The sequence below is a fragment of the Camelina sativa genome, chromosome 13 (assembly GCF_030686135.1).
Source record: "Camelina sativa cultivar CO46 ecotype springtype chromosome 13, ASM3068613v1".
Lineage (NCBI taxonomy): Eukaryota > Viridiplantae > Streptophyta > Magnoliopsida > Brassicales > Brassicaceae > Camelina > Camelina sativa.
Window position 1 is genome coordinate 6,576,239 of NC_141892.1, and position 21,935 is coordinate 6,598,173.

At 34.2% G+C, this 21,935-nt stretch overlaps 3 protein-coding genes and 1 pseudogene across 4 annotated transcripts; 3 read left to right on the forward strand and 1 right to left on the reverse strand.

The window, feature by feature from the left end:
* The first annotated feature begins 4,793 nt into the window (after positions 1-4,793).
* On the forward strand, positions 4,794-6,785 carry LOC104735693 (transcription factor MYB20-like). Its single transcript, XM_010455521.2, has 3 exons — positions 4,794-5,017; positions 5,454-5,583; positions 5,902-6,785. The coding sequence occupies exons 1-3, from the start codon at positions 4,885-4,887 to the stop codon at positions 6,638-6,640; spliced, it is 1,002 nt and encodes a 333-aa protein (XP_010453823.2). The 5' UTR covers positions 4,794-4,884; the 3' UTR covers positions 6,641-6,785.
* Positions 6,786-10,042: 3,257 nt separating this feature from the next.
* Positions 10,043-13,701, reverse strand: LOC104735694 (uncharacterized). 2 transcript variants are annotated; one of them, XR_015578134.1, is made up of 12 exons: positions 13,545-13,701; positions 13,062-13,431; positions 12,886-12,946; positions 12,566-12,813; positions 12,409-12,442; positions 11,538-12,316; positions 11,404-11,452; positions 11,179-11,307; positions 10,977-11,084; positions 10,803-10,894; positions 10,572-10,725; positions 10,043-10,486 (listed from the first exon to the last, which is right to left on the reverse strand). XR_015578134.1 is itself a non-coding variant. In XM_087481552.1 (10 exons), the coding sequence occupies exons 2-10, from the start codon at positions 13,217-13,219 to the stop codon at positions 10,799-10,801; spliced, it is 1,662 nt and encodes a 553-aa protein (XP_087337678.1). In that variant the 5' UTR covers positions 13,220-13,431; positions 13,545-13,663. The 2 variants fall into 2 exon arrangements, 1 of the variants encoding a protein (XP_087337678.1); XM_087481552.1 differs by lacking the exons at positions 10,043-10,486; positions 10,572-10,725 and having other exon boundaries at positions 10,799-10,894; positions 13,545-13,663.
* Positions 13,702-15,703: 2,002 nt separating this feature from the next.
* On the forward strand, positions 15,704-19,607 carry LOC104735695 (protein TIC 40, chloroplastic). The gene is made up of 14 exons (XM_010455523.3): positions 15,704-16,036; positions 16,266-16,383; positions 16,479-16,536; positions 16,632-16,649; positions 17,065-17,374; positions 17,494-17,600; positions 17,716-17,779; positions 18,243-18,327; positions 18,420-18,460; positions 18,663-18,708; positions 18,810-18,904; positions 19,008-19,111; positions 19,220-19,267; positions 19,358-19,607. The coding sequence occupies exons 1-14, from the start codon at positions 15,847-15,849 to the stop codon at positions 19,409-19,411; spliced, it is 1,338 nt and encodes a 445-aa protein (XP_010453825.1). The 5' UTR covers positions 15,704-15,846; the 3' UTR covers positions 19,412-19,607.
* A 991-nt stretch (positions 19,608-20,598) lies between these two features.
* LOC147929249 (uncharacterized protein At3g43530-like) lies at positions 20,599-21,863 on the forward strand (annotated as a pseudogene).
* The last annotated feature ends 72 nt before the right edge of the window (positions 21,864-21,935 follow it).

Genomic DNA, 21,935 nt, shown 5'->3' on the forward strand with positions numbered 1-21,935 from the left:
ATATTCAAATTCAGATAATTTGGTGAATCCATAAAAACAAAAGTTTCTTCATTCTTTTATCTTTAAATTAAAGTAATTTTCAAGCGACCCTCTTTAATTAAGAATAAAAACAGAAGATAAATCTACTTATAAATTGAATTGGTCAAGACTCAAGACTCAAGACACATACAGGGTTTCAGAATACATATAAAGAACTTCACTTAATGTGTGCAAGGATTAGTTGAGTGCATCATTTATATATAAGTTAGAATATATCTAGTGTGGTTTGGTTGAAATGTAATAAAAATGTTAGTTAAGAATAAGTTGATGATTTTGGTTTAGTTTGGAAGTTTAAGCGAGATCGATGGGAATTGTAATGGTGCCCACATCTACCCTTAACATGTTTGGTACGGTGTGTCTTGTTAAATTTGTAATCATTAGATAAAGTTACACACTTTTAACATATTTTTTAATAATCAGCTAACGTAACCACATTTGTTAAATGAGGAAATGATTACTCTTACAGTTGGGTTTGTTAGTTGTTGTTAGCTACAATTATGTGTTGCCGCCACTTCTACGACGGAACAAATTATGACTCATATGCTTATATACATAATACAAGAGATTGATCGACAGTATAAGTGTATAACTGAATACAATCTAACAATTTTGTTTATGTGTCATTCGAACCGATTTAGGTATATATCGCCAAGAGTTAAATGCAGTTTCATTCATTCGAATATAACTGATTTTTGGTATTTTGAAAATTATTTCGTTATGAGTAATACTTATATTTAAAACTAGTAAAGCTTAATAATGATGATGTGAGTAATCCGTTGATTAATGAACTTTGCTATCAATAAATCATGTTAAATTAAGTCAAGGTATCTAGTTGACACGTCTTCTGAAACTTTGTAGAGTAGCAAAGTGACGACCCTTGTACGAGAATGAGATTCATAGGTTTATCATAGACCAATAGAGATAACAGACAAAATCAGTCAAAGCATTATATATTTTCAAATTGAATTAAACAACATCCAAAATAATTATATAATTCGAGGCTTCCGATAACTACGTCTACGTGTCTCGTTGTTGTAGCATTTCTTTTTGAATTTAATTATGTAGTAGTAGATTTTAGAATTGTAGCATTTAGTCAGTGAGAAATAAGAAATAATACTAGCTACTATTAAAGATTACAGTTGCGACTTGAAAAAAACAAAAGAAAAAAAACTCTCTTCATAACATATAAGTATATATATTTTAATGTAAAATACATATATCATTTCTATGGAAATTTCGATATTTAGATTACTACGTTTTAGAAATCACAATATTTAAAAACAAAACGTAACAGTACACTATCATGTTTTATAAAAACTAAGTGATATTATCTAATATGAATGTTTTACGGTTGATCAACTGATTATCTTTATCAGGTGGCATAAATCATTTCACAACTAGTCATGGACACAACATTTTTTCTCTTGTTCTAGCTCATATCCATGTGGGTTCACGTGCACTTGTATATAATATGTAAGTGGATGAATTTATTTTATTTTATATCAACAAATGCCTTTGCCCAAGAAAATGCCACATATCTTCTTAACTACCCTGTCAAATCCATATAAAAATATTCTATAAGCCTTTACAACTTGTGGTTCATTTTCCTAAAAATCATAGATTTTTAACTTTTGCCAGCTCATAATTAATTCCTTGTAATATTGTTTAGTGCAAAGTTTGTTTGAACATGCTTGCCGAATATGATCATAATCTTTTTTTTTTATCGTATGTGATAATAATTGAAACAACATAACTAACATATTTTTAAATTATGCATGCTAATAATACATGAGCTGGAGAATGAATTAATTGAGAGGTGCCATCAAATGTTCGCTCACAACAAAAAAAAAAAGAAAAGAAAAGATAAACACGATGATAATCTATATAAGAAAATTTTAGTTCTAATAGACTAAGAAACAACAAATCTTAGTTTGATTGCATCAACATATAAAATAAGATGCATATATGTTGATAAAAACAGTTATACATACTCGTGATGTTTGGAAAAATATTTTTCTCGTGAGATTTATAAATTATAGTTTCTGAGAGTTCGTTTGAGACCGACAGGGTTAATTTAGAACATGGCCACCTCATCAAAGGCCAGTCTTGGACGCGGTTTCTCTCCCAACGCCAATAATTATGCCAACAATACAAAGTGAAAGAGAAAATGTTGACAACCACAAAAAGAGTGTGTAGACTGTAGAACTAGATACAATACAACTCGGCAAAGTGATTGGTATTTTTTAAAATGTCTAATAAAAACACGAATTAAAATCCATAACATCTGTCCGGACCGGAAACCAAAATAGAGTTTAATTGCAACCAATGTTTAAACTCAAAATCTGGCCCAATCCTTTCACTCCTTAAAGTCTACGTTACAGTTGTTACGTAGTATATCAGTTGAAATTTTTCTTGCCGAGTTACAAATGTTCTTGTGAGTTTTGTTGTTGTGAGATTTGTTTATCACTTTCCTTATCGATTTTGTGTTACCTTGAGCTCCATTTAAAAGCATAACAAAGCAACTTAATTTCTTGGAGCTGGATGTAGGGTAAAACTTTCAGGCCCGTCCAACTATTTCAAAATTATCTTCGGCCCTTTTGTTAAACTGGGCCATTTTACTGATTATAGACCCAAGTTGGTGCAATGGTTCGAACTTCAACCATTTGCTAAGTTTTTCTCGAGGACAATCTATTTTTTTTTTCACAAGAGTCTCTTTTTATTTCATCCAACGTTCATTCATACAAAGACAAAGACGGATACTTAAACTCGCTAACAAATACGGGAAAATACCATAGCCATAAGCCCAAACGAAGGATTCAAAAGAGGGAATCAAAACCGGATATGTATGATTTTCCAGAGACAAAAGCTGGCAAGTTGAAAGAACTAACTCCAACGACAAACCGAGAAATTAAACCTCAAAATCAAACATAAAAAATTGAAAATTGAAATTCCAGATAATTAAAACCGAAAATTCTAATCCAAAAACGTCCGATAAACATTCGACACAACATATAAGAGAGGAGCTAGAGACAGGAGCCTGTTGAGGACAATCTATTAGATTGGATTTTTTTTAAGACATACAAATATAAAAAATATATGTTTTTTCTCGCAAATAAATCCAAATTAATAGAGAATATTTGGCCCCCCACAGAATATAAAAGTGTAACAAAATATATACAATATGTCAATAAAACTATTATGTAGGATCACCTAATCAGTTTCTTTCTATTGATTTAAAAAATTCACCGTAGCGAAATAATTATACAATTAATGGTTTTGATATTTATAAAAATAAGATTTGGAAACACGATTTATACATCTAGTATAAATTTTACAAACTTATTAGTTTAATAATCTTGGGCTTATATTATGCTACTCCATTTTACATTCCTTTTACCATTTTACTAAAAACCGTGATCATATAAACTTTACCAATCGAAATAATGACGAAGATGGGGTTATTGAAAAACGTAACACTATGATGGCGTCATGGGTACCGTAAGTTTGTGTTGGCACCACCAACAACAACAACACACAAAACAAACAAACAAACAAACAAGCAAAGTAGCAAACAATGCACAACCCACCACTTTAATGCTAACAAAAAACCCGCCAATCGCATTATACTTAATTGTAAAAGTAAACTACAGTTTGCTTCTTCTGATTTGAGGGAAAACTAAACTCTTATTTTGAATTATGAGATTTGAGACATATAAGCAAATGAGACATATGACTAATAAGGTGTTCTTCTCTAAACATAAAGAATTTTGCGCGTGATAACAGTCGCTTACACGTGTCTTTGGACCAACAAGTATAGGCTTATATATATTTCCCTTATGCCACAAAAAACATGGCATACTGTTATTGTTCCGAATGGTACTAGTGATGTGCCATGTGGTTTGAATAGTAACAACATTTTTACTGTTAAACCTGTTTACTTTTTTTTATCATCTTGTAATATTGATAAACTAGGTAGAATACATTGTAAATCCAACTTAAGCCGGTGGAAAACAAGATTTTTCCGGAGCCTAGTGCCCAAAAAATGGAAACAAAACTGACAGATGAGTTTAAATACCCGGATGCATAATAGAAACCAACAAAGAGAAACAATCAACAAAGCAAAACATTTTAATTTTGGAAAGAGGATGAACCCAAAAGCAAACTAGGTTGAACTTTATGAAATAAACTAGTCTCCAAACGCAAAGTTTCTTCTTCTCAAGCTCTTGTAGCTGAGTTTTACCAAGGTTTCTTTTTCTGAAACTCTTGTAACTGTTAAACCTGTATACATATCTGGAAGTATATGTTTTTGTAACTATGAAAACTATTTTGGCTATGCAGGACGATCTCCATTAAGCTTTTAAATGTCGCCAGAAAATTATTAATTTTAAAATAATGTATATACATATACTATACGATGTTACTTTTTTTCACTGAGCTATAGGGCATAAATTGGATTAAATAATAAATTAAGCATTCAATCATAGTTTCATCACTTTAACCTTTTGCCATTTTTCAGCTTATAATGGTTTATAATTTGTATGTTATGTAGATATAAATCCGATAGCCAGTGAACCGACGTACATGATAACTTAAAAGACCATATGGAAAATATGGAAAAATAAAAACATTACAAGGTTGGACAAATTTTTAATTAAAAGAATATACGAGAAGAAATGTAGGTCCACGAACCACGAAAATGGTTTTGACATCCCTCACCCTCTCTATATATAGGTTGTTGTGTAGCTTCTTTAGTTTTGGAGATACAACATTTATAAGTATATTTAGGTACATATTTGAGCATATCTCTATATAAAGTAGATATATATTTCGAGAGAGAGGAGAGAGATGGGCAGGCAACCATGTTGTGACAAAGTAGGGTTAAAGAAAGGGCCATGGACTATTGAAGAAGACAAGAAGCTCATCAACTTCATCCTCACCAATGGCCATTGCTGTTGGAGGGCTCTTCCCAAGCTTTCTGGTTTATTCTCTCTCTCTCTCTCTCTCTCTCTCTCTCTCTCTCTATTCTCTCTATTAGCACATCAACACAACTCCGTTTAATTAGGACGATAGCTCATGTTTAAAAAATTCACTTTTTCTAGTTTATTAGTAATATTTCGTACTTATAAACGAAAATAAAAAAAAAATATACTTTCAACGCAGGAAAATCATATCAACCCTTAATTACCTCACTTTTGCAATGCAATTATGTCTCTGTTTGGTATTCAAAAACTCAAAACATATTATTAGATTGTTAATCATAGTGTTTGGCTGAAAGAATCAGTGTTTGATTTCGTGGTCCTCACAGGCTATTATTTTTATTTGGTTTCTAATCAGTTTTAATTTTGTAGTTTAACTTAATTTTAGTTAAATTGATGCCTAAATTAATTATATGTTGGTTGATTGATCAAATGCAGGACTATTGAGGTGTGGTAAAAGCTGCAGATTAAGATGGATAAATTATTTAAGACCTGATTTAAAAAGAGGTCTTTTATCAGAATATGAAGAACAAATGGTCATTGATCTTCATGCCCAACTTGGCAATAGGTTCATTCTCTTTCTCTCGTAAACAAACTACATACATAAATAATAATTTACTTACCTTAACTTTGACATTCTAACTAACTCATAAAATAAAAGCAATTAAAATTTTAAAATTTATTATTATTAATTTAGATTACAATACTCTCAAGTTATCGAAGATACACGAAAGTCACTAAACTCAAACTTTATCTCTTCTTCCGCACGAAAGAGAGATTGGATATCACATCTTTATTAAGTAATAAGTAGTAGTATTTTTTAAACCTAGTTTAATTTAGTCGGTCTGTCATTTTTTTCTGATTGTTATTTAAAACTTGTTTGCAGATGGTCAAAAATTGCCTCTCAGTTACCTGGAAGAACTGACAATGAAATAAAGAACCATTGGAACACACACATAAAGAAAAAACTAAAGAAGTTGGGTATTGACCCTCTGACCCATAAGCCTCTCTCTGAACAAGAAGCTTCACAACAAGCTCAAGGGAGGAAGAAAAGCTTAGTGCTTCATGATGACAAGAGCCCAAAACAAGATCAAGAAGATAAGCAAACCAAAAAAGACAAACAAGATCAACATCATACAGAGCAAGATTTGGAGAAGAACATCACATCAGCTTCTAGTGATGGGTTTTGCATTGATGAAGTCCCATTGCTCAGTCCCCATGAGATCTTGATCGACATCACTTCTTCTCAACAACATCATACTAATGATGATAATGTCAATATAAACACTAGTAAATTTACGTCGCCTTCTTCCTCTTCCTCTTCTACCTCGTCGTGTGTATCATCAGTAGTACCGGGTGATGAGTTCTCTAAGTTTTTGGATGAAATGGAGATTAATCTTGACCTAAAGTGGCTCTCCTCCGATGATTCTTCAGGGGAAAATATTAGCAAAGACGGCAAGTTCAACAACACTGTTGATACGATGGACTTGTGGGATATCAATGATTTGAACAGTTTGGATATATTTCTGAATGACGACGACCATGATGGTGCTTTTGTTGGAAATGGTAATGGATGTTCAAGAATGGTTTTAGATCAAGATTCATGGACATTTGATCTCCTCTAGCTTTTAGTGTTTCTATATTAGATTTTGTTTTTGTTTGTTTGTTTGTTCTTGAAGTCGGGGATATGGGTTTGGCCTTGGGTGTTGCAATTTAGTGGATTATTAGGTGTAAAATACATATAATAAATTAAGATTGCAATTCTGAACATTCGTTTCTTTGTTTTTTCTTCACTTTTGAAATATTAAATTTTTTGGGAAAATATATACAAAGCACCGTTAATTAAAGTTTGACGTCATATATCGTATACCAGTTGATATACTATAAATAAATTAGCTATTCCCCTGATATTCAAGTTCATAATCTTTACTGACTAAGCAAAATGATTCCAAAAATCCAGCATACACATCAAGTAACTGATTGATTAATCGAAATAGTCAGATATACTTCCAGTTTTATAAAGGTTGTAAATTCCTTTCCATTATACATAATGAATATTCTTAAACCTTAACCTTTCACGATATATCGAGAAAGGCTTTTTTTTTTGCCGGCTAGTTATATACTTTACCTAATGGAGTTCCACTTAAAAAAAATATTGAAATTTGTTTTAAAGTACGTGAATAATTAAATCCTTTTTCAAATAAAAAAACGTAAAATATTCGGTTTGAAGTGAAAAATACTAAATGATGATACAACAATGGCGTCATGGTGATGAAATCCATTGCTAGATTTGATAAGACTTCAACAAAACAACGTCACAATCATCAATGGAAATATCTTAGTATTTATTAATAAACTCGACCTAGCAAATCTCACGGCAAAAACTTCAAAGAACTTGTGGTGGACCATCAAACTTAAATGAACTTTCATAGTCTAGTGGTTTAGCATTAGTATTGCTGATGTATCAGTAACACGGTTTAATTTTATTTAATTAAATGTGATTGGAAAATGTAAGAGAGAAAAGAGAGACAAAATACAAACATTATGGATTATATCACGACACATACTTGTCTATAATCATTTTGTTACATTTCATAGGTTCCCTGTTTTCATTTTTCATAGGTTCCCTGTTTTCATTTTTCTTCTAAAATTCTGTAATCACAGTATCACACTGTAAATATGTAATCTGAATCATATCCCTCACATAGTCGATGTGGTATAGTTTTCATTACTAATAATATATTTTGTCCGAATTATCAAATACGTTCTCATAAATTACAAAAAATACACCGATCCACGCATGCATCAGTCCGCACTAACACTTATGCATACTTGCATATTACATACTGATATGACACATGCGTATTTTTTTCTTAAACACATGTCTGTCTCAATGCTGTCATATGCAGGTTGCTACACGAAATCATCACATTATATCAAGATTAGGATTTTCTCCGAACAATTAAAAAAATACAAATCGTCGATCGTATAGAAATGTTATATCATTTTAAAGATAAAAAAAACATCGAACACATTTCCAAAAACACAACTGGAAAAATGCAACTTATATCATTAGCAATCATAAATATATATTTGATAATAGATACACATACACGTGATCATATAGAATTATCTGTCATAGTTTTGGCTATGTTTGACTACAATAAATTTTCACAAAACAACAATTAATATTCCCAAAATAGATTTAATATAAATTAACATAAATTAGTAATAATTCTTGATAAAATGTTTTCAATATGATGATTGACCATGACGTAACAGATGACAATTAAATTTCTTTCTTCATATATACAATATTTTCTTAAAGCACATCTAAATTTTGAATATAAATTCTATCTTAAAGTAAAGTTATTTTCAGTATTTTGTCTTTCTCGCCGTAAATTTTAATAAATTTAAAACGTGTTGTTTTTAGCGTTTGTTTGTTCTTAACCATTATTTTCAGTTTTTCACTTTTTAAATGTTAATTTAATTTGTAAGTGGACTCATCCTTGAATCCAAAAATATACAGGTACGTGGCTGTAAACTGTATCTTACTTTTATTAGTAAAGAAAAAGTATTTAGTTATATATGTATAGTATATTTATATACATAGGTCCCCGTAAATTGGAGGCTGTGGTGTCTTCATATGGTGGCCATATGATCGGTTCTGTTGTGTGTGTATTTGTATGTGTATGAAGTTTTAAGACAATGGACCACAAGTGATTGAGATTGATAGGCAAGTGGTAACAACCTTCACCAAACCATTTCATTATAAAGAAAGTTCGAAATTGTGTACCTTTGATTATCACAATCTAATCCTAACGTCACTTCTTTTCTTCCAAACATATGATGGAGGTACAATTAAATATTTTGGTCACAAGTCATAACTGTTGCACATTATCCTAGTTAAACAAAATAATGCGTATTAACAACTATGGTTTTAATTATATTTTTGGAAAGAAAATGTAAAAGATAGGTGCTCTTTAAGATGTTTTTTTAGTTTTTAGTTGAATCAAAAACCATGAATGCTCTTTGTACCATAAAGTGTATAATAAAGAAAAATAAGAATTATAAAAAATACAAAGAAAGTGAAGAAAAGAGTGCATGTATGTGAACCTTTCTCATAACAAATATGATCATTGCTTAGGCATGACTTGTCACAAAGAAGAGCAAAAGGATTGATAGTGGAACTGTGAATGATGGACTAAAGAGAAGAGAAAGGAAGAAGATAAGGGAATTAATTAATTTCGTAGAATTTTATATAATACATTGTAGGTTGGTGGGTAATATATTTTTTTTAAAAATGAAATGTAGAAAAGGAAAAATTGGGAACGACAACAATGATTAGAGTATATTTGAAGTTGGTGAATGAGTATAGTTTTGTTCTCCTACTCATTGTTGTGACACATTTTGCTAAAAATTCATACCTTTAAAAACAAAAGTACAATCCCTTTTGCAAAGTTACCCAACGATATCCTATAATATTCAGTCTTTTATCGTGCAAATTGATACAAAATTTTGTAGCAATTAAGTGGTTTATGGTGTGTATTAGTATAATTAGGCGTTAATACATAATGTCACTGATAAGTTTTATTAATTAGAAAAAGGTGTTGTATCAGTCTTTTACTTAGTTGAAAAGATAATCCTGATATTTCATATTCATGTATATTATGTGCAAAACGTAAATGGAATCAAGTCTTAACTTGTGATCAAAGTAATTAGTCCATTTTTGGGCTACACAAAAAGCTCTCTTGATGTAAAAAGTAAAAACTAAAACGTGTTCTTTGTCTCGTGCGTCGAAGTAATTTGCCAGCACTGCGCGCATCTTTGTACGTTACAGTTCACCGGATTGTTTTGCCTAAATCAATAGGCCCACGACTTTTACTTAACATAGTGACAATTGCAGCAAAATATGACCTTATGTCAGTGGTGATAACCTAAAAGCAAAGCATGGGATTTATAAAGCAATATACACTGGTTTTTACCATTTTTTTTATAAAATATGTATTAACTATTAAGAATTGTGATGTTGGAATTTTAAGCACATTTATCAAATAAACGTAACATTTTGTTTTTTTTACGATGATAAATAAATCGAAAGTATAACAAACGTTTTTGAATTTATAAGAAGTAAATGAACAATTAAAGGTTTCATATCAACAGTCGAATAACTCTATAACAGATACACAGCTTCAATAAGGCTCAAGCTTAACACCTTCCATGTCAAATCCGGCATCATAGACATCATCATCATCATGAGGAGCAATGAGAGTTGAGACGATGGTTCCACTGTTATATCCATCGACAAGAAGCTTAGAAATCTTAGATCTCCATTCCGATGTCTGTTTTTGAGTTTTCCTGTCGTGGAAAACTCTATCGTGGTAGTTTAGCATCGTCCCTAGTCCCGTGTTTGGAACCCAACCGTAGTTCATCAGCACTTCCGCTTCGCTTTCTGTCATATCTTCCCCTACCTTATTAACCCCAAAGAGAGTTCAGAACAATATATACATTGAGGACATATCATATCGTTTTAATCGCTTTGAGAAAAGAACTTACCAGTAAGGGCTTGTTCTCAATCAGTTGATATCTCCCACTGCTTGCAAGTTTCATGGCCAATACTAAACGTTTGATTTGCCATCTGATTGATGCAGTGTTGCTGAGCTCGAAGAAGTATGTTGCTTAGCCATACTCAGGCCGTTCCATTACAATACTGTATAGAGTCAAAAAGATCCATGAAATTCTCAGTTTAGCCGCAATGGCAAAGGGGGAGAGAGAGAGTTAATTTACCGGTTATGTCTCTCGAAAACGAATATGAAAGACTGGAGATCACGGCACCATCCCCACTCAACAGGCCATTTGCGAAACCGCAAATACCGCGCCTTGAAAACATGAGGAAACAAGTTAGGGAGAAGGAAATATAAACAAAAAATCCGAAAAGACCGAGATGAGGCTTTCTTTAACCTGTTCGATGAGGGAGAATAGACAGGTCAAGCAATAGCTAGTTCTTGAAGCTTTTGAGAATCTTAAATTAATAATTTTCGTGGTGCCCGTCTGGCGTTTGTAGAAAAGCTGATAGATTTCAAGAAGATTCAATACTTTTGACACGAACTAAACATGTGGAAGAAGGCTGAACTTTGCAACAAAATAAAGGGATTATTTTTACCTGCGAGATCACATCTTCGAGCTCCGAGAAGCTCTCCTCAAGAAGTGAATCATCCGAGGAATCACTGGCACCTTCGTTCTCCCCATAAAGCCTAAGTTCATCTACTGATACCCCTTGTTGGACCAGTACCTGCAAACACCAGATTTAAAATACACAGTGCTTTAAGAAATCTATTTTGGAGAAGTTCCGTTAGATTCAATTTTTTTTAGGAGAAAACCATGACACCTGCAAAAGACCAGGAGCATCTTCCTCCAGAGCTGTCTCGATTGAGTCCCTGTAATGGTTATTACATAGTTTAAGTTCACAAAAGAAACAAAGATAATCAAAAGATATACAAAGGATACAGCAGAGAGACTCACGTGGCGGTTTTCTTCCGCTTCCAAGAACGTAATATCCTCAAAGGTTTAACGTAGTCATCAGATGTACAGAAGCTAAACCCTGAGGACGGGGAATTAACCTCTTCATGATGACCTGAACCATGAAAAGATCGAAGCTTTAATCGATCAATTAATTTCATGTGGTCTATCTCATCTTCATCCAATTCACTAGCGGTCTCTGCTTCGTTTTTCACAAACCTCGAAGGCTTCGGAGCAGATGTACAACGATTCAAGCGGAAGCTCAATTTTACAGAATCTAGCTCATTGTCATCATAAGCTTCACCATGGGTTTCCACCTCTCTTTTGACCTGTACCTGTTCTGAGGTGACAGGGTCTTTCTCATCATTGTTCTCCATGACGCAATCATCCAAAGGATCAGTCTTTACTTGAGTAGATTGCATGTCATACATATTCAAAGGCAGCGGATTCCTTTTGACTCTTTTCACGCTTATTCTTGGATTTCCATTGCTACCTAACTGAGAGTGTTCATCATCTCTCCTGGTACTGGATAACTCATGTGGACTGGCTTCAGGTGACAAATCAAAATAACTTTCGTGAGCAATCGTAATATCATTCTCTTGAATTCCACTAAGCTGACTTCCAGATTCTGAACCTATACTAAAATTTCTACAGAGGACAGAATCAATCTTTTCTAGAAAGCCGCTGAATTGGACACCAGAAGACGAAGCTATCTCATTATCGCATGAAATCTCGGCTTTTATTTTGTAAAGATTGGATTCATAGCAATCTTTAGTATTATCCTGCATTTTTAATGCAAATAACTAGTTAGACCTAATAGATCATAAACACACAAAAAAACTTCAAAAACCGGGGAACTTGTCACTTTGTTTACCTCTAAGTTAGATTCTGGCAACCTTATAGCAGCCCTGCAACAACAAGTATGGTAGATGAAAGCAGTTAGCCCCTAAATGAATGCAGGTTAGTGCAAAAAAGCCAAAAAAAAAACCATCCAGTGTGCTTGTCACATTATAAATGATTATAAAAAGCACCTTTCAAGAAGCATTTTTCGCCGCTCTTTCAGTGTGAGATGTTCAAGAGCACCATTCCTTGGGGTGTCCTTGATTTGTTCCAGTCGTTTGTCATTCTCTTCCACATTACTACAACACACTAAAATGTTCTTCTGTGGTCTTACGTTTCCAGAATCATCCAGACCTTGACTACAACCAACGCTTGTAGATTCCAAAATTTCTGTGTTTACAGCTGGTTCTGTAGCATCATCACAATTTGACACTACGCCCTGAAAACTACATAATCAGCTGTCTAACCTCAATAAGTGGAATCGAGTGTAACATAACAAAGACTTATTTACCAGCTCATAATAGCAATCTTCTTCTTCTTCCCTTTTCACGATACTATCAACAACATTCGATCTACAAAACAGAAGAGACCAAAGCAATACTTTGTGAAAACAGAAGCAGCCATATGCTGAGAGACTCTTTTACTCACGCAGGCATAAAGACTTAAAACTACAGACAGTGTACTCACGCAGGCAAAGAAGCAGCGATAGGTTGAGAGACTCTTCTTTCATTGGATAGCATCAAACTCCGCCGGGACGTCAAGGGGAGGTGGTCTAACTCAGGGAAAGCAAGATGGGACTCCAAAGGAGAGGTATTACTAGTAGGTTCATGTCTCATCTTATACATTCGGGGTCAGAGTTGATACAGAGGAAAAAAAATACATGGGGATTGAAGAAAATTTAAAAAAGAATCGAGATTTCTCCAAATTTGCTAATTTGGAATAGAATTACAAAAAGCAAAATTGAAGTTAAGAAAGATAGAGAACGTAACGAGGATGAATAAAGGAATCTCCTTGGGACATTATTAAGACAAGGAGAAATCTCAAATTGTGTAAGCCCCTGGACACAAACATGAAGAAGCTTTTGTCACTTGTATGAACAACAATTATAGAAAAAATTGGTTTTTTTTTAAAACCCAAATTGAACATAACCAAAGAAACTGAAACCTTTACCTCTGCAAATTCGATGAAATTCACTAAAACAGAGACGCTCTCACTGATCGACAAGTTGAGAAAGAAATATTTTTTTAGTTTTTTTTTTCCTCTCATCATTGAAACAGAGAGGTAAGAACGAATAAGGAGCGAAAAGAAAGGAAAGTTTATTTGGGCTAATGGGCCTATAAAATATTAAACCTTTAAGGCTCATAAAAAGCGATGTAATAAACCCTAAGCTATAAATATATATAAAGACTTCATCTTTGATTACGCCGCAAGATCATCTTCAAGAATATCCAAAAAGTTGCGATTTTCATTCGATTTTTCTACTGTTAAGATCCGAGGTTTTTGCTAGGAAAATAGCATATAAAGGGAACAGATTTGTGTTAAAGAGTCTTTAAGCTTATCATTCTTGTATAGCTTAGTAGAATCGTATGTTCTGATATGCTAAATCAAACATCTTTATTGATGGTTTTGGAATCTCTGGACATGTAGAATTTTATTTCTCGTGGATTCTAGCATTTTCTCGAGATTCAACAAACTTGCTAATGTTTTCTAAATCTTCCGTTTTCGATTTCAAGTTTTGACCTTTGTCCAGATTATGATCTTGGGTTTGTGAAAGTTGTGTTTTTTGTTTTTGTTTTTGGCTGCTCTATGATGATTCTTATTGCTTTAACCACACTGAAGAGATGGGTATGGGAATGTGATTGTGGCTCTTCTTGATTCAAACTAGGGAAAGGAGTCTATTAGATCTCGACGTTTCTTTATGACACTTTGGTCTAAGTTGCTTGAAGGTTTTTCTCCTTTGTGGCTTAGATTAAGGAAGAGAGATATGTCGAGCTCTTATCTGACATTTTCCCTTGTTTGAATCTTGAAGAGACATGTACGTTTTCATGCCCTCTCATGTGGACAAACTTGGCCCTTGTCTGAGAAGCAGCTTGTCCTCATAATCAGTTTTTTAAATGAATTTTTACTTTCTAGTTTTTTTTGTTTTTTTTAGCTGCTCTATGATGATTTTATTGCTTTAACCACACTGAAAAGATGGGCTGAGAACTTGATGTGGTTCTTCTTGATTTAATCCAAAGAAGAAGTTCATGATCTCTGTATTGCTTGATGACACTTTAATCTAAGATGCTTGAAGGGAGATCCATTTTTTCCTTTGTGTTTTAGATCAAGGAAGAGAGCAGTGTGGAGCTCTTGTTCGACATTTTCTTAGTTTAAATCTGGAAGAACCTTACCATGGTCTCATGCACTCATATGTTGAAACATTGTGCCCATTATCTGAGAAGCAGCTTTGAAATCAGTTTTTTTTTTCTTCCATGTTGTTTTAAAAGTTTAGTTTGTGATATATTTTTGGATGCTTGAGATGTTTTCTCACTATGTTTTTTAAACCAAAGAGGTTGTTTTCTACTTGTATTTTTTGAGATTCAAGTTAGTGGCAAATAATTAAAATTCATTAAATTAATAGAAAGGGAGATCAAATTATTCAGTGTTAACCAAATGGTGAAATAACTACAGAACAATAAAACTGCAGGGAATGGCGTATGATATTCAGGACGTGTTACCATGTTTCTTCGAATTAGAATGTTTGACATACACATTTTGCAAGTAAAACTAGTTCCAAGTAACGTGTGAACTCTATTACCATGGCAATTCTCTCAAGAGTCAAGACTCTTTTCCTAAATCAATTCTTCAGGCTAACAATAATCAAGTTTATTTCTGTGATGAAATTTTGGGATACTCTTAAAAATTACATCTATGATTGATTAGTGAACTTATCAAGTCATTAGCGTTTGACAGAAATCGTAACATTGAACAATTTGTCAGTCCCAAAAGGCTAAAATTATAACTAAAGAGTAAAGTCTGAAAGAAGTGATTAACATAAAACAATGTAGCATACATTGATAACATACACTATATGATTTGCTCAAAGAAAACGATGTGTAGAAAAAAGTGTCTTAAAATAGATACGGGGTATAACGCAACGAAAATCAAAGGCTGAGGGGTGACTTGTAAATTAATCGCGAAGGAGTTTCGTATTCGTTCTTCCACCCTTGGATTGATAATAAAGTTCATTGATCTTGACGGTCAAAAATGACGCCACCTGTTAGTTTCAGTAGACTTGGGTGCAGTGGATCCAAGACTAGTACTAACTCAAACCTCGTGCTCAAGGATGGATGATACAACAACAGTGGCGTTTTAGACCAAAGAGTCTCTCTTCTTTCTTCTTCTTCTTCTTCTTCTTCTTCTTCTTCTTCTTCTCCACCAGAATTGGGTTTAGGGTCATCTTCTATTTCTTCTATCCAAAGAAACAATTCAAATGGAGAACCTAACCCTAGTTTCTTGCTCAGCTTCTTCTCCAAAGCTGTTAATCGGATGCAATTTCACTTCCTCGCTTAAAAACCCAGTAGGGTTTTCTCGTCAGACTCCTAAAATTGTCCTCCGCTGCTCCAAAATCTCCGCCTCTGCTCAATCTCAGTCTCCCTCTTCTCGTCCGGAGAATGAAACTGGTTAGTCCGCAACTCTCACTCATAACGCTATGATTTGTGATGGAAAAGTTCGTTAATTTTTCCAGTTTCTTACATTTATCAGTAGAATTGAAACTCAATTTGTAAACCCTTTTGGACTGGTAAGAGATGAGCTTATGAATTGCTCTATCACACTTAAAAAAAATCCACACTTTTGTGAATCTGCAATTCGAATTCTGTAAATGCCTTGTTAACTTCTGTTCATTTGCAGTGGTTGTGAAGCATCGAAGCAAAGCTTTTGCAAGTATTTTTTCATCGAGTCGTGATAAACAGACAACTTCTGTTGCTCCCCCAAGTGTGCCTGTGCCGCCACCATCTTCACCAACCATGTAAGTTTCAACTCATGTTCCTGGTTTTGGAAATTGTGCTTAGTTTATTGTATTGTTTGATTCTTGGTACTTAATTTGTGTTTTTTCACTTGTAGAGGATCACCACTTTTCTGGATTGGTGTTGGAGTTGGGCTATCAGCTTTGTTCTCATTGGTGAGTATCATGATTCCTCTATACATATTCTTTCTTGCTTCAATATCTAAGAATAATTACCTGATTTTTTTTATTTTGTTTTGATGGCATTGCAGGTAACTTCAAACTTAAAGGTACAAATACTAGGCCCTGTATGCTTTATGGGACTTTTGTTCTCTAGTCTTTTGCAGAACCACGATTTTATGCTTCATGTTATCTCTAGTGTGTAGTGCTCATGTATCTGAAATAATATTATCAACTAAATTGGTTATCTTAACAAGGGAAACAGTTTGCTCATACTTTTTGAACCATATATTTAAGCATGGAAGATTTGCCTCTCTTTTTTTGGGTAGTCACTTGATTCATAGATAGAAATTTACATACCGTTATGGTTTTAGTGATGCAATTCAGGTATTCACACCTATAATCATTTTCATAACTATTTGATTGGAATATACTTCACAACTTCTCAATACTTTCCCTCATTATTCTCTAACTGGCTCTAACTGGCTGTTACTCTCTCTGGGCTTTTTTTGGCTTTCATTTCAGAAATATGCAATGCAAACAGCTATGAAGACGATGATGAACCAGATGAATACGCAAAATAGTCAGTTTAATAATCCCGGATTCCCATCAGGATCAGCTTTTCCGTTTCCATTTCCTCCTCAACCAACTCCTTCTTCCTCGCCATTCCAGTCTCAATCCCCGTCTTCAGGTGCTACTGTTGATGTGATGCCGTCAAAAGTTAATACTCCTCCTTCGACTAAACCGCAACCTACCCCTACAAAGGATATAGAAGTGGATAAGCCAAGTGTTGTTTTAGAGGAAAGCAAAGTAAAGAAAGAAGAAAAGAACTATGGTAGATTCTTTTGTCAAAAATCAACCTCTTCTCATTTGTACCTTCAGTTTTAACCTTCTTCCTTTCTCATTTTCTAAGTTTCTAATTTGGAATCTGTTAAAACTTTGGAATGGATGCAGCCTTTGAAGACGTCTCACCTGAGGAAACCACAAAAGAAAGCCCATTTAGCAACTATGCTGAAGTCTCAGAAACTAGTCCCTCCAAAGAAACTCGCTTGTTTGAGGATGTAAGTTCCGTTTTCTTTTGTATCTGCACAGCACACCAAGTGGTGATTTGAAACGTGACCTAATTTTGCTAACCCACGAGATTTTTGTGCTCTCTTTTTTGATCTTTGATTGAAGGTTTTGCAAAATGGAGCTGGTCCGGCAAATGGTGCCACTGCTTCAGAGGTTTTTCAATCTTTGGGTGAGTTAATGAATTGCAGTTTTCATCGCTTGCAGAGCACTTTGCTTAATTCATGATTAAGGCTAGAGATTTCCTTTTTATTCTGTAGCTTGTGCCAACAATTAAAAACAAAGGAATATTTTTAAATTGGTGATTAAGAGGAATAATTTGGTTTCGAGAGGGTTTACTCCGTTACTTATGACCTTCTGCTAGTTCTTGCTCTGTATTGGTATAAGACATGCAGCATTATGGAATACTTGTTAGTTATATAGAATTTTGTCAGGCAATGAGCAGTACATAAGGTTGTTTCTTCAGATCTTTGCTTTTGGTATACTGGCATACTGGTATACTAGTCTCTCTTTTAATCTCATTTATCATAACTATATGTTTTAATCTCATTTATTATGACTTTTTCTTTTCTCATCTGCTTGCATAATAGTCTCTCTTTCCTTCTGATTCCTTGGTCTCTCTGATGTTTACACAGGCGGTGGGAAAGGAGGGCCGGGTTTGTCAGTAGAAGCTTTAGAGAAAATGATGGAAGATCCAACAGTTCAGAAGATGGTTTACCCGTAACTCATCTCCCCTATCACATTATCTTCAAATGCTTCCCTTACGTTTATCTTTAAAACTGGTTTCTTAGATGACATTTGGTAACATGCAGATACTTGCCTGAAGAGATGAGGAACCCAGAAACTTTCAAATGTAAGTCTGTTAATATGTAGTCCTGTTATTATTATCATCTTTGTTCTTATCTCTCTGTTTTAGAAAAAAGGTTAGGTGACTATCTTTGAATGGAAACCTAGAACTCGTTTATATCAGGGGATTTCAGAATTGTCTCCACTCACCCACCCAGTCGTGAAAAAATGATCTAATTGACTTATCATCTCGACTTGAAAATTTGTAGGGATGCTTAAAAATCCTCAGTACCGTCAACAGTTACAGGACATGCTGTAAGCTCCATTTAACAGGCAAATTTATTTATTTTCCATTGCTTTTAAGAATCTCTAAACTATATTATTAAGAAATACTTTTGTTTGTTACATGGATTTAGGAATAACATGAGTGGGAGTGGTGAATGGGACAAGCGAATGACAGATACCTTGAAGAATTTTGACCTGAATAGTCCTGAAGTGAAGCAACAATTCAGTAAGACATATCTCAATTTCTTCTACCAAGTTGATGATACTATTATTTTTGTGACGTAAAATAGGATTGATACTCATTAATTGAAACGATACGTATTTCTCAGATCAAATAGGACTGACTCCAGAAGAAGTCATATCTAAGATCATGGAGAACCCTGATGTTGCCATGGCATTCCAGAATCCGAGAGTCCAAGCGGCGTTAATGGAAGTACGTATTCTTTAACTTGAAGGAGAGGAATCGCTTTTGAGATTCCACATTTTCTCATATACAAAAGCAAAACGTATATTGATTGATAATTGTTGTTGTTGGCTGCAGTGCTCAGAGAACCCAATGAACATCATGAAGTACCAGAACGACAAAGAGGTAATACGAATTTTTTTTTTTTTTTTTTTTTTTGCTGAAGGAGAATACTTGTGTAAGAAACTTGATGTTTTGTTTTGTGTTGAGTTGCAGGTAATGGATGTGTTCAACAAGATATCGCAGCTCTTCCCAGGAATGACGGGTTGATTAATAAAAAAGCTCACGTCTTTTGTTTTTTTGAACCCATTGGCTTGAAATGTCACCATGTCTTTAGCTTTTTGTAGGAGAAAAACATGCTTTTTTTTTTTTTTTGGAGTCAAAAGATTGTTAAGTTTTGGTCAGATCATCAGAGAGAATTGTGTAAACCCATATAATATATTCATCTTATATCTCCGTCTCTAAACGTTGTTTTGTAGCGTTTGGTTTTGATACATTTGATTTGTTGTCTAATAAAAAGTCCATAAAGAGCAAATAAAGGAAGAATGGCTTGAAAGCCACTATCTCGCAAAAGTTGATCAAAAATGCCATCTTTCTATTTCTTATTTTTGAACAATATTTTTTAAACGGAAAATAGGGAAAAAGTTTAAAAATCCTTCATTAAAAAACAAAATTACATATCCAACTAACCTATTTGACCCAATTCGAATATAACCTATAACCCGACCCATTTACCCAAAATCTAAATTGAGGCCCACCAAAATTACCCTAATTGTAACAAAGAAGAGTGGAGAGGATTTCTCCATCGCCGACCCCCGACTTGTGTTCCTCCGTTTTCCGTTTCCCCTCCCGATTCCGACAGAACCTCTTTTCCGACAAGTAAATGCTTGAATCGACGAGGTCCAACGTTAACTCTTCTCCCGGTGAGTCATCTTTTCCGTCGACCCTTCTCCCCGACGAGGTCTGACTGTGTTCTTCAACTTCTTTGTAAGATCTGTTGCCTAGTTTCATCTTCTTTGTCGAAATTGGCATCTTAATAGTTAGTTTCTATCATATTCAGTCTTAGGCAATTATATTAGTAGCGATTTATCATGTTGTGTTTTGGTTGTTCTTTCGTATTTTTCATAATGTAATTTGTTTTGTTTTGGTTTCTTTTTGTTGTTAGCAATGGCTATTGTAAGAGATGGTGGTAGAGTATATGATTCGACAGAAAGAGCAGTTGAAGAAATAGGAGAAGCTCTAAACGAAACTAATCCTCTCACAGAACCATCACCTCCCACAGAACTATCACAAGCAACAGAAGAACGAGAAGCAGAAGGTGATGGGGAAGAAGAAATCTCAGATGCTCAGGTACAATAGCATGAGTAATAGTGGTTCTGTACAACTAGTAAAAAAGAAAGTTTGTTGTGTTAGGATTAAGTAAGTAAATTTGTATGAATTTTCAGGATACAAATGATGATGATGATGATGAAGAGCAACCGCTGCAGCCACAGGATATGTTCTTCTATCCACCTGAATACACCAAGAGTTGTAAATTAGGCACAAGGTGTACTGTGACGTAGACAGTGAATTTCATTGATCAGTTTGAGCCATAACGGAAATGGTTTAAAGAGCATTCTCAGTTTAAGCACAGATTCCATATGCCTCAGGAGCCAAATCACATGATTCAAGGCATGTGGATGCTTTTTCTTCGCACAGCTTGTACGGAGATGCAAAGAGAATGCTGGTTTGTGGTAAATGGAGTCCCTGTTAGGTATTCGTTGAGAGAACATGCACTTTTAACTGGATTGGACTGCCATGATTACCCCACTTGTTATAAGGATAAAAAGTTGTGGTCTTACAAGTGTGTTCAGAGGGTGTTTTGGAAGAAATGATAAAATCAAAATCAGTGATGTCGAAGCAAAACTAGAGGAAATGCAGAATAACAGTATTGACCGGAGGAAGTTGACTATCTTGTACTTCTTAAGCAAGATAGTGGTAGCGAAGTCAAAGACCGATGGAAACATAGATCCGTTTATTCTGAGTGTTATTGATGATTTGGATGTTTGTGAGAAGTTTCCATGGGGACGTTAGTCATTCGATAAATGTATGAATGGGATCCGGTCGGCGATGACAAACTAAAAGGGATCCGTAAAGGGATCCGTGAAACCAAATGCGCATATCACTTTTTCCGGGTTCATCATTCCTTTGGAGGTAGCATTGAGATATTATTATTTAACAATTAGATATTACTGTGGATATTAGTTGATTTTAAAAATTGGATATTAGTATGTGTAGATTCTGGCATTTGAGTGTATTCCACATCTTCAACGCAAATTCATAGTAGCTGTACCCGCAGAGAAAGACTGTCCACGCATGTGCAAGTACAAGTTCTCTGAAAGTTTAATGCGAGGATTTTCATTGGATGAAATAAATGCAGCACTTGGAAGTATTAAGGTTAGAGTTTGGTATCTTGGAACCTCAATTGTTTGTGTTTTCCTTAAAGAAGTATTAATTTAAATTTATTTATTGTTTGTAGAATATAACTAGCATCTTGAAACCGGATGAGGAAGAGAAAGCTCTTTTGAGCCGCATAATAGACGATAATTCTGCTGATGAAGGGATAGGTTTTATAGATCCCATTGTTGATAGTTGGAGAGAGCATCTTATTGTGAAGAAGAAGAAAATATTGTGGAAGGGTGTTTACCAAACAGACTTAGAGCACATAAAATATTGTGGTTGATCTTGAAAGATGTATGGCGCATGAGAGTGGAAAAGGAGTGAAAGAAACATACACGCCTCAACCCATGGATGA